The 17593-nt window shown below is 40.3% G+C and overlaps 1 protein-coding gene across 1 annotated transcript in view; it reads left to right on the forward strand.

Annotated features, from left to right (window-relative positions):
* LOC131274890 (constitutive coactivator of peroxisome proliferator-activated receptor gamma-like) overlaps positions 1-17010 on the forward strand; it is a 69621-nt gene extending 52611 nt beyond the window's left edge. Inside the window, 1 exon segment of the mRNA XM_071210880.1 lies at positions 16471-17010. Coding sequence (XP_071066981.1) covers positions 16471-17010 — 540 coding nt within the window.
* Positions 17011-17593: the final 583 nt, after the last annotated feature.

Raw genomic sequence — 17593 nt, forward strand, 5'->3', positions numbered from 1 at the left:
AGAAATACCGATAGTTTATTTTTTGTTTAGACATAACAAGAATTTATATTCCTGCCACTTGGTAAAAATATAGCAATGAGCTCTTTGTAATTTATTGTTTGTCCTCAGATTAACTAAACTTTTTTTTTTTTTAAGGAGGTACTGGGGATTGAACCCAGGACATCCTACAGGGAAAGCAGGCACTTAACCACTGAGTCACATCTGCTCTCCTATGATTTTTTTTTTTAAGATTGGAATTTCTTTGTACCAGATTTGTCAAAAATGCTAAGAAAGCCTCAATTCAGATACTGCTTTTACAAATTATTTAATTACTTTAATATTACAAAAAAAATAATGAAACCTTTACTAGAGTGAGAATAGTATCTCACAGTCACCCAGTAAAAGCAATTTGACTATTTTATTTTCAAAAGTAGTAGTGGCGGGGCAGGGTATTTAAATTCAGCTTTGCCTGGAAGTGTCTGCCAAAATGTCTTCCCAGTTCTGTGATTCCTTGAATTATAAGAGTTCTTAGAAGGGGAAATGGTGTAATTATATTAACTGATAATTATAACTCAGAATAATATTTTGAACTTTCTTCCCAACTTATCTATATAAATTGTGTGTGTGCATGTGTGTGGAGAAAGAGACATGCCATTCCCAATCCATCTTTTCCCTTGTTGCCTTTCTCTGTAGAGACTAGAGCCTCAGATTCCCTTTTCCATCCCTCTAGAAGCTGGGTTGACCATGTGGCCCAATCCTAGCCAATAAGACATGAAGAGAGGTTGGGAACATTTGGGAAAGATCTTCCTTCTTGCCTTGAATGTAGACATGACGTCTCAAGCTATAGCAGCCATTTTATTACCATGAGGAGAAAATTCTAACACTCTAAAGAAAGCTAGAAAGAGCTTGGGTCTAGATGATCCTGGTGAGCGGCTGACCTAACTGTGAGACTGCCTGCCGCTGGTTATCCTTATTAGGTAAATAGCCAATAGCTTTATGGTTTAGGCCGCTTTTAGTTGTGGCACACACGCAGTCTGAAGTACTCCTCCTTAACAACTGCATGGTGCTGCTTTTTGCAAGTCTAATTTTTGTTCTCACTTGGCTTGCTTTTTATAACCAGCATATTGATGCCAGGGAGAAGTCAGATAAGGATTATTACAGGCCTGTATCCTTTAGTTGAATCTTAAAAAGGAAATTGTAGTTTTAAAGGCAGTGAGGATGGGGCAGGTGGGTGGGGGTAGTGCTTTCTAGTTAGAAGGAAGAGCATGTTCACAGCCCCAGGTAACGGCAGAGGTTGGCAGTTACAGGGAGATGGCCTGAAGCTCTGGCTGCATGTGGGGGAGTAGGTGGAAGTGAGGGCCGAGGGCCCAGTCCAGGGGTGCAGACGGATGTGTGTCTCTCTCTCCCTCTCCTCCTCCCACCCTTCTCTTCTCTCTGTTCTACTCCCCTCATTCTTGGATAGGCTCTCTCCAAGCACAGCCCCAGACCTATGTCAGTCTTGTGCAGCTCCTTCTTTGGCAACTCCAGAGAAAAAGAGCTTGGAACTCTTTGATGGCTCTGGCAAAGTTTTCAAGAAAAGTGCTTATTTGCCAAGACTAAGTTGCATGTCCATTCCTGGACCGAATAGTACTCTGACCAGCTCTAGTGGAAGGGGTAGAAGATAGGCCCCTATGTGAGTTGAACAGGATTACAATCCATTAGGGGTTGAATGATTTCCCAAAGAAATGACTGGCAGGAAGAAATAATGTCCCTTACCATTACTATAGGAAAAAAAATTTATATATGAGATGTTAGGAAGTGCTGGGAGATCTACCTAGGCTTTCCTAAGAAGATATTTGATCAGTAATAGTAGCTAATTTGTCCGTGTCTAAATAGAATTATGGATGAATTTTGTTTTCTTTCTGTTGCTTGTTTGCATTTTCTGTTTTATAATAATGCACTTGTACCAGGCATATAATAGAGTTAAAAATAATAAAGGATAAAGTGCTAGGCAAAAAAAACCCAAACATACACAATGTGGGTATGTAGTATATATTATTAAGAATCTGTTCCCAGTCAAGCTTTTTTGTAGGTATCTCAACCAGTTCTTAATAAAACACAGCTCAACAGGAAACTGCGGTTCAGAAGTAATTTGCCTGAAGCTAGAAATGCTAGAGCCAGGATTCCAGTCCTTGACTTTCTAAAATCAAAGTAGATGATGTTTTCTTTATGTCATAGAAATGCCAATTAAGAGGTCTCTGCTGTAGACCAGGTAAGAGATAAGATCTTGAGCTAAGACAGCCCTAGAAGGAGGGTAGCACCGCCATTACATGAGAGCGTCTAAGGGAGGAACAGGTGGAAACTTGAATGAGCTCTTTTTTGGAGCTGTAGAATATATGGGATGTCCAGGTAGAAATATATGGTATATGCATCTAGAGAGAAGTCTGAAATAAAGATCCAGATCTGGAGCCATTAGCATATGGGTGTTAGTTGACGCTGTGAGACGTGGTGATGTCGCCCAGTGGACTTAGAGTGGGGAAGCAACAGGCAGAAAGGAAGACTGAAAAGCATTACTCAGAGAAGGGAGAGAACTGAGAGAATCTGGTGTCCCGTAAGCAAAAAAAAAAAAAAAAAAATTCCTTCCATCAAGGGATTAAGATAATGAGGGCTGACACTTGGCCTCTGGAGCTCTCAAGTTCATTGGCACCTTTTTCCAGAATAGTTTTGCAGCTGTGGCAGGAGCAGTCTGCTTGGTGCTATATGGTGAAGAATAGAAAAGTGAGGAAGTAGACATCAGGTGAGGCAGTTCTTTCAGGAAGCTTGGCTCTGAATAACAAAGATGCCTTTGTCAGAAGCTAGAGGTGGCCCTGGAGTGGAAGGGGGTTAGCCTTTGTATTGATGATTTCATAACTTTATCTCCATTATCTCCCTCAATCCCCACATATTCTCTGTCTGGGGTAAAACTGTCTACACTCTACAGTGCATCTACTTTGTATGTTCTGCTTTCATAGTTATTGCCTCTTTTCCCATAAAATCTTTCTACATTTTCATGTCTTTATACTAAACTTCATTTTTCCTTCCCCCATTCTTGGTTCCTTCCTATAAGCCATCTGAAAAAAAAGTAGAAGAGAATTTGTTTTTCCTGGTTATTGTCTGTGGTCTTCAAGTCTGAACTTTAGTTTCCCAGTAAATTTAATAAAACCATAGACTCTTAGAGCCATTCCCACTAGACATTAGGTAGCAAGGATCAGTTTGAAAAAAATATATTTTTTTAGGCAGTAGTAAGGCCTTTGAATTTTTTTTTTAACAAATCAATTTTATTGATACTTATTAAGACTGGAAATTATTGTTTTCAGAGAGTAGAAAGACTGCCTCATTTGCCTCCTTGGGACCCTTCCTCTTTTTCAGTACCATGGGTTGCAAATAAAGAAGGTTACACCTTGTGGGGATGCCAGATAGAGCTAATTGTTAGACCTAATTGTTAGACCTATCTAGGATGCCTGAGACAACACACTGACTTTAGCCAGGTGGAGATCTTATTTCTTTGCACATTAGGTTTAGAAAACTTGCTGTTGCTTCCACTTGATATCACGCATATTTCACTGATGGATAATAAGGTGCCACAGCCCACCCTAAGTCTGTTGTACAGGAGTTCCTGTTGTACTCCAAGCAACACTCACTCGTTTATCAATTATTCCCTTCCACCTCCTACCCATCTGTTCTTTGGAAGGGTCAACTCAGATCCTAGGAAGGCATTTCAGCACAATTCACTTTATCCCTGGTTTAATGACGTGAAGTAAAAAGAAACAGCATTGGATAAGAACATGTACAAAAGAAATGGAGTTTTTGTTTAGCTTGCTGAAGATGGGACTAATCTAAGGGTTGAGTGTTGCTTCGATGGAGGCCTTGGTGTTCTGTGGTTACAGCATCTGCTGCCTTTCCTAGGAGCCAGGTATCTTTACTCTCTGGCCAGTACCCACCCCTGCCCCCTTTGCATTATAAGAGAAAGACAAGACTTCAGAACACAAGGTGGCTGGTTCCTTGTTAACCCATACCCCCCATATAATTATTGTCCCTTGAAGAGAAGACCAGAAAATAGTAGGTTCCCCCATGCACCCTTCAAGTATAGTCATTTACTTACTTATAAATACAACACACATATTTAAAGCACCCACTCTGTTCAAGGCATTGGGCAAGGTGTTAGGGATCACCGGCCCTCAGCGACTTGCCTTATATTTAAAGTCTAATTGTACTTTTCCTGCATTTCTGCTTCCACAGTGTTTTCAGAGGCTTACCTGAGTGTCAGACAAATCTGTCGTGTCATAGTTCTGCTTAAAAATATTAAATGGTTTTCCAGGGCCCACCAGATAACTTCCAGAGTCCTGATGCTGTGGTCTGCAAAGCCCTCTGCCCCGAGGCTCCCCTCTCTCCCCTCCACACATTGTGTCAAAAGTTTAAGATTTACTCCCTCTTTCCTCAACACATACTGCATTTTCACACTCCTGCCTGTTTGGTCATTTCTATCCCCCTTCTCAAGTCTTTGAACTGACTTAAAATATCTTGTCTGTGGTCATGCACTTGATGTTTGACATCTTTTGTCACCCCCTCTCCCCCAGGGAGCCCTTTCTCTTTGGACAGTTCTATTGTTGTAGAATTTGAGAGAAGTTCAATTATTTGAGTATAGAGAGGCCAGGACTCAGGAATGATTTTGAGAAGGAAAAATGGTTTATTGACGGCCGGCCGGCTAGGGAACTTTCTGTTTGAATCCCGAGCCTGGAATAAGATTTTCAAACGTCTTTTATACAGAGAGGAAAGGCCAAATGGTTCCTTTGTTTCAGTTCTCAATAGGCTTCAATTAGCATATATATCTTCCACATCTTAGGTAAGCTTTTAGCATGGACTCCAGATATTCTAGATAAGCTTTTTGCATATTTACTTTTTGCATTTCCCCTAAATACTTAAAGTTTATAGCCTTTGCATTGTTAAACTGTTTCCTGGGACTGGAGCCTGTTGCCATTGTCCCTAAGGGCAGGACTGCAGCCTCTTACCGTTCCACACCCACAGCCTTCAGCTTAGGTAATCTCTGAAGAGACAAAGAGCCTTCCACCCATAGCCCACATCAGTATGACAAAGTTCTACCTTAGGATAAGCAGAATTCTGTCTTCTAGATGCTGAACTATCACATCACATTTCCTCCCAAGGATAAACCATTGGACAAGTTCTTAGATGTGTAAAGTAAGTAAAATGGAAAGTTTAGAAGTTTAAAGTTGGAGAGTGCTGTTAGGCTATGGAATAATATTGGCATTTTGTTTCAAATCCATGGCTTTTTTCTAGGTCTTGGTACATTGCTCCCCCTGCTGAAGTCAGTGAGAGTTCTGGGAGGGTCCGAAGGATAACTCATGTAGGTAGTCATTTACTAGCCAAGCTCTTTACCAAATGTAAGTTTTTTTAGAGCGAAAAATATGAAAACCATGGAGATGATCAAGAAAAATCATAAGTGAGATATTAAATACAAAATGAAAAATTTCAAATGGTTCAGTTGTTTTGATAAAAGGCTGCAGTCCTGCCCTTGGTGAGCAGGAAACTGTTTAACAATGCAAGGTCTATAAACTTTAAGTATTCAGGAGAAATGCAAACCAAATATGCTAAAAGCTTATCGAATGCCTGAGGTCCATGCTAAAAGCTTACCTAAGATGTGGAAATATATGCTAATTCAAGCCTATTGAGAACTGAAACAAAAGGACCATTTGGCCTTTCCTCTCTATACTCAAATAATTGAACTTCTCTCAAATTCTACAACAGTTTAGTGCAAGTAAGCAGATGGTTAGCCTAAGGTAAAATGGTCTCTGCCCTCATGAATCATTTTTTAAATGAAGTTTCATGTAAAACTTTGGACTCCTTTCATCCTGGCTTAGTAAGGGTTGAATAACAGCTTGGATGTAAATAAAAGTTACATCTTATTTCATTTTACATCTGCCTCAGCCTACATAATGTTAACTGTTTCCAGTATTCTCTATCATCAGAACACCTGCCCCTCCCACCACCAATGTTTAAAAAAGTTTCCTTTATGGCTATTTTGTTTATGCCAAACTTTTAATCAGACTTCTTATGCAGAGGAAGAATTGTAGTGAAGAACCTCTAGAATCAAACTAGTCCTTTTGAGACCAAAAAACCTCAAATCTTACTTTTATTGTTTTGTTTACCAATAAATAGTGATGTGTTTATAGTGTTCTCCTCTGTTTGCATTTCCATCTAGTTAGACAACTATCTGGTGAAGCAATATTTGAAGCTTTGTTTGGGTTGGCTTAGATGTTTAGGCTTGTGGAGAATAGCCATTTTCTTCCTCGCCAGTATCATTTTACATATCTACCAACAAATCTCAGTAAATGAACCTTCCTTAGCATATAAGCACCAAACAGTTGAGCTGTTTACTGTTAAATATTTACTGTGAGGCATTAGGAACATTAAGAACTGGTTCTTCTAGTTTCCATGTTCCCAGCAGACCACCATTAGGCCACCTCTTTGCTGTCCGCTCCATTACCTCTGCAGGAAGAGCACAGCTTTACCTTGTCTTTTATTCCAAAGCACCTTAAATCCTGTTTCCAAAATATTGCCTGCTCTTATTTATTAATTTTATTTGTTGAGCCAGACAAGCAAAAGGCCATACCTTTTAGCCACATCAGATTGCCTGATGCTCACTTGTGATCCTGAACCTTAGATCTGGGTGGGGAGGGGGACCCCCTCTGTCATGCTGACTTGGGTTCCCAAGTTTTCCCTTAAATTCCAGAAGTTTAGAGGGGAAAGGAGAAGAGTTGCTCTGTGATGTCCTCTCTTGCTGAAAATATAACTGAAATCTTCAGATTTTCCTCCTGTAGCCTATGAAAATGTTCTGTTTTCCATATAACTTCAGTTAAATAAATTAGTGTTCTCTGTTTGATGAGTAATTTAGAAATCAGTCTTGGTTGCCAAACTTTTCATAAGCCTCTGATTCTCTCAACGCTATTTTTAATATTTCTGCAGCCCATTTAGTATGACCTTATTCCTTAACAGAGGAAAAGTATAATTTATATTCTAAAACCTTACATTATAATTAGAAAAATTAAATCGTGAGGAAAACATGTCTGAGAATCACTTCTAAAACATACTCTGAGAAATGAAAATTTTGTAGCCATGATGCTTTACAACTAATATATTCTATCTCCCTGACCTCAAGACACACAAGAAAAAGATACCCTAGTTGCTTCTAAATATAAAATACATCTCTGAGAATTATTTGTGGCAATTGCTAAATTGCTAAAGCCAAGTGTCTCCAAGTCTAGTGCCACCACTAACATGCATGTCTTTAGCATGCCAGTTTCCCTCTCAGCTAAATCTGTGCTTTTGTCCTAACTTATATCTAGAGTAGTGGGGGAAATAAAATCCTGTTTAGGAAAGTAGGTAGGTGTTTATAAAAATTTCTTAAGTTAACAATTTCACGTAAGTATCCGTTAGCTCCATTTTTAGTCCCTAAGTCTTATTACCCCTAAAGAGAGCATAGTTGAGTTGTACTGCCCCCCCCACCTCCCTCAAATGGTTGGCCCTTAAGACAGGTTCAGATCCCTGCATTTGTTGTTTTTACCTATTTTGGATATGCTACATGCTTAATTCTCTGGGGTGGAGAGATCAAGAGGTAGAATCAAATGTCATATAAAATGATTTATAAATTGTGGAAGGGGAGCATGATAAGTTCAGTTTACTTTTAGCTCAAAGTAACCTGTAAGGAAGCAGTTTCTTTAGGAAGGGCAGGGGTAAACTGAGTGTGGTCGCTGCTTCAGTTCCAGCCATTTACTCGCCCTAGATAAGATTGCTTTTCTTTTCATTACTGCTCTTACTTTGATTAAATCGTGAGGGGTTGACAAGTTCTGCTTTGTAACAGAACCACTTAGTGTAATGTTTGTTGGATTGTGAAGGATTTTCTTTCACTAAAAAATTATTAAGTAGCTCTCAGTTCAGAGCATATTCTAATCACCAAGAACGCATGCTTTATCATTTAGGTTTAGTTATTTTTCAAGAGCCAGCTTTCCAGTTTAAAAATTAGTAGTCTTTCCTTTCCCTTTCCCCTCAGTACTTAGTAACATAAAAGTATGTAGAAAAGGATATTGTTGGTCTAGTTTTTAACCCAGGATATTATCAGATGACCTCTGGATACATCATTATCATTTTACCTTTCCTAAAGAATTTTACCCTCACCTCGTGTAGCATGTAACAACATGGGATTTCAATCCAAGAACTTTGTATTCACTGGGACTTTAGAGGACATCAGTAGATTATAGTTTCATGCCTATCTTTATTTCCCATTATATTTTAGTTTCTTGAGGATAGAAAATTATCCCTTAGCACTTGGCACAATGTCTTGTCAGATGGATAGTTAGAACTTATTAAGTATTGGTAACTGAATTGACTCAAATCCAGTCCCTCATTTTACAGATGGGTTAAATACCCAAGACCCAAAGAAGTTAAATGACTTGCTCACAGTCAGCTGGCTAGGTGGAGGAAGAGGTGGGACTCCTTCCGCAGTAGCGTGCTGACTCTGCTTGAGTGAGGAAGCACTAATGTGAAGTAGGTTGTTACTTTCATCAATGTTGCAGTGCAGAGAATTCTACAGTTCCAGCATCATACCAAATCGGAACTCACTTCAGAATGTTTACAGCATATACAGCCTATAGGCCAATGGGCTCAGGAATCCAAGGTTTTATGAATTCCATTCCTTCTGGAATGGAAGGCTACTGTTGGCAATACATTGAACTATCAGTATTATTTATTGTTTTTTACAGCAAGCCACTTAAGTCAAACACTATCGTTGCCTGCTTTTGCTTACAGAGAGAGGTCTCTGGTGTTATGTTGAGTCAAAAGTTTTGGCCTGTGTTAAGCAAGAACCCGGTGACAGACTTGTATAGTAATTGTGTCCTTGTAAATCAACACTGCATTATAAGATGGAATTAATATATTTACTGAGAAGCCTCAATTGATAGAGAATAAATATGAATATATATGAGGTTCTGATACTTATTCAGCAAACTGAATCATTCACTAGAAATTTGAATGCCAGCTATGTGCCATACTGGTATTGGGAGTGTTAAGAAGATAAGGCAATAAGGCCTTCAAAGAACTTGTAGTCACCTCTGGAAGATAATTACAATGGTAGATATGAAAAGGTGATTATGAGATCACGGAGCAGAGGTCTGACACTTATCCTGAGCAAGAAGGGTATCTGTGTCTTAGAAAATCTAAGGAGGAGGCACCTCCTAGATGGGAGCTTTCAAAGGGTGGGCAGACTTAATGAGTCAGAGGAAAGTGCTGGAAAAAGAAGTGGAAGCATTTCAGAAGAGGGAAAATTATTTGCAAAGGAGCTGAGCTAAGAAACTCCACGGGATGATCCCGAAGAGTAAATTATAAAATTAGTAGTGTGAAGAGATGAGTCCAAGGCATACAGGGCAGTGTAGATTATATAAAGGAGCTTAGATTATCCCAGCTGGCGGGGAGCCACTGAGGGGTCGGGGGCAGCACCATGACATGAGACCACTCTGGTGCCTGTAGAAGAGGTATGTATTTAGGCCAGAGGGCTGGGTAGTGGGTCAGCTCAAAGAGGGTGCAGCGATGCAGGGTTGCTGTGGCAAGTGGGGCACTAGGGCAGGGGGGCTGAATGAAGGTTGATTTGAAGAAATGGAGGGCAAGAAATAATTAGGGGGTTAAATTGGCAAAGGTTAGTGAAAGAAGATGGTGTGGAGTAGAGAGAGATTGCAGGAAGGACATTTTTTCTGATCAGGGTGTTTGAGGTAGGTGAACAAGCAAGTAGAGGAAATGACAATGAATTCCTTCTGGGGAATGTCACATTTGAGGTAGGTATATCCAAAGAGTTGGATGTACCAGTTGGAAACTTGGAGGAGAGATTAGCACAAAGGATAGATTTGGAAAGTGTAAGCACAAATGTATCTGTCAAAACAATAAGAAGACGAACCACCTATATGGTGGTAAGGAGCGTAAGCCAAGGATGGGATCCTGAGAACACACTATCATTTAAGAACCAACAGAGAGAGAAGAGCTTATGAAGAGCACAGAGTGTCTAAGGTCACAGAGTTTTGAAGACAGATTATAGTTGATATAGCCTGTGCATTAAATCAAAATTATTTCCAAGAGTACCTAGTCTCCAAGATGGCCAAATAAGTAATATAGGCCCTACAGTCTTTGAATGTTCAGAAGGGATGTGAGACTGAGTGTGTATTCAGGGCTGCCTGTGGAAGATATGCTAATCCAAACTGGCTTGGATGTGGAGAATATGTAACTCACCTGGAGGAAATAACCTATCTGATACTAAGATCAAACACTGAAGAACCTAACCAAAGGTCTGTTTACCATCACTGTTAGTCTTCCTAATCCTATATCCTCTGTATAAAAGGGTCTGGAAAAGGCTGTTCGGGGCTCGGTTTTTATTAGGACAAGAGTCTGCCAAGCCCGGCCGGTCAAAATAAACCAACTTCCTTCTCGGTATTCTCGTGTCCTGGCCTTCGATACCGCGCACACCCGATTTCTCCACTACATAGTCAGAATAGGAAATAATTCCAAAATGAAAGGAATGATCAAATATAACAAGAATATTTAAGAAAAATACTGAAAAAATGTTTATTGGATTTGAAACTTTGGTCATTGCTGACCTTGTTGAGAACAGTTCCAAAAGTGTTATGAATGGAAGCTGGTTTGGTACATGAATGGGGAACAAGGAAGTAGAGATAGTGACAAGGTTAAGTGAACGAGTGGACAGTTGTTAGGTGGGAACCTGAGGAGGTGTGTGGTGATATGGCTGTTTGGTAAGGATTGTAAATATGGATGTTTGAAACAAGAGGTTTGGGTGACCCTCTAAAAAAGAGAAAAAATAGTCATGCTTTAGCATGTAACAAGCTATCTTTGTGCTCTTGTTTCCGCTGGCATTTCCTAATCCCCAGATGTCCCCTTTGGATAGCAGAGAAACCCTTGGCATAAAACAGTTAAGTGAGGAATTTAGAATCAAAAAGGAAATGATTACATGTTGAGAAATGAAATTATTAACACATCCAGCCCTTCAATACTATGCCTTTTTTCCTAATTTAATGTATTTTTCTGGGTTTAGATTTCATTTTTAATGCCCAATGATTAGTATCCTCATAAGTTTCCGAAAAGTGCCCCATGTCTGTCTGTAGAATTATCCTCAGCTAATACAATCTATGACTCCTCCAGCAAAGATTATTTTAATATAAGGAAAGCAAATGCAAGTCTCAGGACTATGATCCATATGTTTAAAGAACTGTTCTGCCCCAGTTGATTTTTTTTTTTTTTGCCATATCTAGAATTGTTGTAGTATAATTTTGAAGACTCTTTAACACCAGAACTAGTTCTAAGGGGAATTTCAGACTTCAGTCATTACAATATGCTCAAAACCTCACAGATCTCAAGGCCTTGGACTTGACCTCCGAAAACCCATCAGAAATATCTTTGTTCACTTACAAAGTAAGTTACATATCTTACTTAGTAGGATATGTAACTCTGAGTACTTCTAGCCATCATCCCTTTGGGAAGAAGAGGGAATGATAAAGCTATAATCAGTCTAAAAAGTGATAGGAGGCACAAAAAATAAATGTAACTTGAAATTCTGAAGTTGAAATACAAAACAACTGAAATAGCAGGGCAAAAATGTGTTCTTTTATAAGTATAATTTGCAGTTATTTTAGATATTTACTTGGTTTTGAAGTATTGAAATCTGATTCATCTTTTTTTCTGACCACAGTAGAGATAAACTAGAAATCAATAATTAAAGCAAGAAAAATAAAAAATTCCCAATTATTTAAAAATTAGGTAGTGTACTTCTAAATAACTTATAGATTAAGGGAGAAATCACTGTAGACATTATAAAATATTTTGAATGATGGTGAAACTGCTACATATCAAAATTTGTGGGATAAAACTATAACCTGCTTGGAAATTTGTAGCATTAAATAAATATATTTGAATAAAACCTGAAAATCAGTGATCTAAATATGCATCTCTATAAATTAAAAAAAGAACAAATCAAACCCAGAAAGTATACTAGGTAGGAAAGAAAGAAAGAGCAAGAACTAATGTAATAGAAAACAAGTATAAACTACAGAAAAAAAATTTTAAGGTAATTCTTTAAAAAGATTAATAAAATTGATAAACTTCTAACAAGATTAAGCAAGAAGAGAAAGCACAAATTACTAACCCAAGAAATATAAAAAGGGCATCATTATAGAGAATATAGACATTTAAAAAATAAGAGGATATTATGAGACAATATTATACCAATAAATTGGAAAATTTAGGTAAAATGACCATCTTCTTTGAAAAACACAACCTAATGTAACTGAAACAAGAAGAAACAGGAAATCTGAATAGTTTTTTTCTGTATTTACTAAAGACATTGAATCTGAAATGAAGAAAAAACCTTCTCACAAGATAATCTCCAGACCAAATGGATTCCCTGATGAATTTTCCAAACAGTTAATAAGGAAGAAATAACATCAATATTATACTAATTCTTCCAGAGAGGAATTTAGAATGCTTTTGGATTTTTTTGAGTCCGGCAAAGCCTTGATACTAAAATCTAACAGATATTGCAAGAAATTATGCCATTCTGTTTCATGAAAATGAATTCAAAACTCCTGAACAAAACTTTTAAAAATTGAATCCAACAATATATAAAACTGATAATCCTTGATGCCAAGTGGATTTATTTTTGGAATACAAAGTTGATTTAACATTCAAAGACCAGTGTAATTCACTTCATTAACACCATAAAAGAGAAAAAAAATGATATATCAATAGGTGCAGAAAAGTATTTGTTTAGATTTGATATTTGTTCAAATCTAAAGACTGAAAAGATTAATAAAATTGATAAACTTCTAACAAGATTAAGCAAGAAGAAAAAGCACAAATTGAGGTAAAAGGTTGAAGGTAAAAACCTTCAACAAACTAGGGTTAGAAGGGAACTTCTTTAATCTGAAAAAGAGTACCTACAAAAATTTATAGCAAGAAAACTTAATTGTGAAATATTGAAAGATTTTGCTCTGCAAGGAGAGTGATTGAAGGATGCCTTCATTTACTACTTCTGTTAAACTAGAGGTCCTAGCTGGTATAATCACCAGAAAGAAAGAAATCAAGAGATAGGTTTTAAAGAAAGAAAGAAAACTATCATTATTGGCAGATGACATGAATGTGTATGTAGAAAATCCAGAAAAGAATCTACAGACAGCAATTACAATTAATAAGCAGATTTGACAGGTTGCTGGATACCAGGCCAATATATAAAAACCAATTGTATTCTATAAAGCAGTAACAAAAAAAAACCCACATTTTTAAAAAGTGGTATCATTTACACCAACATTGAAGAAAAAAATACAAAGTACTTAGGAAAAAACAAAAATGTGCAAAATCTCTACATTGACAACCACAAGATCTTCCTGAAAAAAAATTAAAGGAGCCCTAAGGAAATGAAGAGAAAAAATATATTCATGGATTGTATGAAGACTCAATATTTTACAGGTGTCTGTTTTCCCCAGATTGATTAATAGAATCAATGCAATCCCTGTCAATGTTCCAGCATACAGTGGCATATAATAATAGCAATGAGAGTGAAGGAACTTGTTCACATAACAACATGGATAAATCTAACCGTGTTTCCCAAAAGAAGCCAGAGACAAAAGTATTTATACCATTTGTTTTTAAATAAGGTTCAAAAATAAGTAAAACTATAGTTTTACAAGTTAGGGTAGTGGTTACTTTTGGGAAAGGATAGTGACAGGGAAGGCACAAGGGAACCTTCTATGATGCTAATAATTTTTTTTTTTTATGTAGGTGTTGGTTCATGTTGTGAAAATCCAAGTGCACACTTTTGATTTATGCATTTTGGGATGGTTTACTTAAAAATTATTTTAAACAAGTATGGAAAGGGAGAACAGAAGTTGATTCCATTCCAGAAGAATCTGCCAAGTCAGAGATCTGCCGCCCCCTGCCCCACCCCACAATGCTCAGAGCAGCTATGCATTAACCCCTTTGACATCTTTTGGGCAGTTGCTGCATGATGCACTGAGGTGGGGACTAGGGTTCAAATACAAACAAGGCACCGCCACCCCTCACGGAGCCTGTAGAAGTGGTGCTGTACATGAGCTATGTACAGTGTGCTGTGGGTGCCCTGCAGAGAGGGTGCCTCTGGGTGGAAGAAGGCCTCGTGGGCTGAGGCTGGGGCTGGGTGGAGTAGGATACATTGGAGCTGACTAGAGCTGTTGAATAGAACTCTCCAAAATGATGGGAATGGTCTGTGTCTGTGCTCATCTGGTGGCCACTAGCCACATGTGGCTGTTGAACACTTGTGCATCTGAGAAGCTAGTGCATCTGAGGAGCTGAATTTTACATTTTATCCCATTTTGATTAAGATTTCAGTTCAAATGCCCTCATGTGACTCCTAGCTGCCAGATGGGACGATGCAGTTCTAGACAGACAATATGACACATAACAAAGATGCAGAAGCTCAAGGGCTTGCTTTAGTGAAGAGTAAAATGATAGATGCCTAATGACAACAAAGAGTAAATAACATGGTAAGGAACACTCCGATGATGGAGAGCCACTTCCCAGGATGGCTCAGTGGAGAAAAGAGAATAAGGAAGTTGACTCTCTAGTCAGTGTTTTGTGACTAGAGCCACTTATCTGGGCAACTTGCCTGAGGAGCCTATATCTAGGGTGTTGAGCAAAGTGTACCTGTAATTGGGTACATCGGCTTTGAATATTGTTAAACATGGGCTTAACTGATTTGAAGACAAGTAAATTTAACAGAGTGAAGATGAATTAACACCAAAGTACTTACTATCTTGTTATTTCAGAGTGAATTGTATGTTTTAAGAGTGATAGAAGTTGGTTGGGTGTACTGTAATGTGAAGTTTTGTTTAATAATGTTAGAAATGAAATTGTATTCTTCTCAGATAAGTACAGGAAATAGTGTGTAGACAGAGGGTAAAAGGATCCAAATTGAGGAACTATCAACAGACTTGACAGGACAGCTTCACAACCAGCCAAGAACCTAACATAGGATAAAAATGAAAGGAGCTTTGAGGTGAATCTCAGTTTCAGCAATCTGACAGCTCCTTTATCTCCATTTCTAAGGGGTAATTTTAAACCCCCACCAGCAGGTACCCTAGATACCCTCGCCCTCTCAGTATTGCCTTCTCTGCTCACCACTTCCTCTTGGCCTGAGTCCTTTCATCCTGAGGAAGAGTACACTGTCCTCTCACTCTGCAGATTCACTTCCTCCAGCTTTTTGGATTGCCTGACTTGGTGACCAGGACTCTAAGAACCATGCAGAGATTGGGTTTGAGATCATGGTAGTATCCTTTCACAATCACAAGAGACCCGTATGAGGAGCTAGCTAGTAAAGCAAACATGTTTGACCATTCTAAAGAAGTAGTAAGACAATTGAATGATATTTCTAAATTTTGTCCAACAATATTCTTTCCACCCTCATAGTTACTCAAGATGTTCAGTGACATTGATCAGTAAGTACTGTGGTGAGGAATAGCAAGCAATAGAGGGCCCCTTACCTGGATGTTCCTGTAGAGAAAGGGGAGTAGCAAATATGCTTGTAATTAACCTATCCTTCCAGTCAGAATAAGCTCGATCCTGCATGCCTGCTTAGTGGTTGCTGTTTCTCAAGAATGAGTGTTTTTTTTTTTAGGATAGTTTCTAAAATAGTCCTGTGCACCAAAGGCATTTTGATTAAACCTTAAATTAACTCTTGGCTAATCTCAGTTCATGGTAGGTTCCTGTTTTCCTAAAATGATTATCAAACTCTAAAGGTGTAAAACACCTTTTCCCTAATTTATCACTTTTTTCCCTAATTTATTTCTGTTTTAAAATATAAATACTAAATATGTAATGGCACTTAAAACAACCCCTTGTTAATTTGAGCAACATAGATAAGCCAGACAATGAATGACCCAGTCACTGACAAAATCACTTAGGCACTTGCTAGATATTAATTGTCCCCTGCTCCCACCCTGCTTTTCGCTGTATTATGGCCCTTCTCGGCAGCAGCTTACGCTGCTGCCTCCCTCCGCCCCTCCTCCCAGCCACTGTTATCTTCCCCCTCCCAGCCGATCGCTGTTCTCCCCGCCTCATTCCAACCGCCCTCATCCCGTATCCGCCCCGGCACAACCTCCGAAACAACCCCCTCTGCCATCAATGGCTTAAGTCATAAACCGCAGGTCCGCCCTTGCCTCTGCAGCCAATCCCCAGCTGCCCCGTGGACATGGCCCTCCCACAACCTCCCCGCCTCCATGAGACTATAAAACCCTATGTACTTCCCGAATAAAATCAGACCTGCTCATAGACCTCGTCTCCGTGGTTCTTCTTCCATCGAACCGCGCATCCCCACCAAGCCTTGAGCCGCCCGCTGCCGCCCCAGTCCGGCCGTGGGCTTGGCCTGACTCCCGGCAGGGATCTGCCCGCGCGGCAGCGACCCGCCCGCGGTACCACAGCGGCGGCCACAGGTGGCGCCTGAACAGGGACACCCGCACAGGGACCACCGCTCCCTTCTGTATGCGGTGGAGCGACATCTTCACGTTCCTGTTTGGCCGGCCAGCCGCTCGATCTCCCGCACGGGACCCATCGCCGTCCTCCCATGCCGCCGCTCAAGGTAGGGACTCTCCGGCGCTGTTCCCTTCCTCTTCGCTGTCCCAGCCCATCCGTGAACCTAACCCGGCCCTCAGCGACAGCGAGTCTACCCCCACACCTGCTTCGATCTCCGCGCCCTTACCTGCCACCCCAATTGCCTTGTCTCCCACGCCAACGTCTCGGTTATCACCCATACTGTCTCCTCGCCTACAACCCCTCCCCCCAACATCACCTTCACCTCCACCCCGTTCGTTCGACACCCTTACTATTTCCTTTTATGCCCCCCTCCTTCCGAATCCACCCTCACCAACTGCAGCCTCGCAAACCACTGGAACTCTTCCTTCCCTTCCGCCTTCCTGGTGATGCAGCCCCGCGTTATGTGGCTCCCCGTTGACTCCCCCGACTGGGTTGCCCCCCAGCTGGTAGATCTCCCCCTTTCTCGCCACCCCCGAAATTTTGGCATCACAGCCGCCATTACTGCTGCCGTCCTCACATCCCTTGCAGCCGCCACCACCACGGCGGCGGCCCTTGCCGTCTCTTCTGGCGCTGCCTCCGCCGTCATCAGTGTATCCACAGCAGCAGCCCTTGCCCTCGGCGACCAAAGCAACATCAACTACCTTCACCACCAAGCCTTATTCAACCTACAGCAGCAAATAGACCTGCTTGCCGCTGACGTTGCCGCCCTCTACGACATAGCCACCACCACCTGTGATGCCCGTTGGCCCCTCTCTAGCTTCTGCTTAACCCCCCACCCCATCAACTCATCGGTGACCGCCCGCCTTGCACTACGCCAATGGATGTTTTCCTCTTACAACACCTCCTTCCTCAACTACACCCACTCCCTCCAGCAACACATCCTCACCCTCGAATCCGTCAAGCCCCCAACCCTCTCAGCTTCCCTCCTTAGAGACGTGCTCCAAAAATTCCTCTCCCTTTTCCAACCCTC

Source organism: Dasypus novemcinctus, chromosome 21 (assembly GCF_030445035.2).
Source record: "Dasypus novemcinctus isolate mDasNov1 chromosome 21, mDasNov1.1.hap2, whole genome shotgun sequence".
NCBI lineage: Eukaryota > Metazoa > Chordata > Mammalia > Cingulata > Dasypodidae > Dasypus > Dasypus novemcinctus.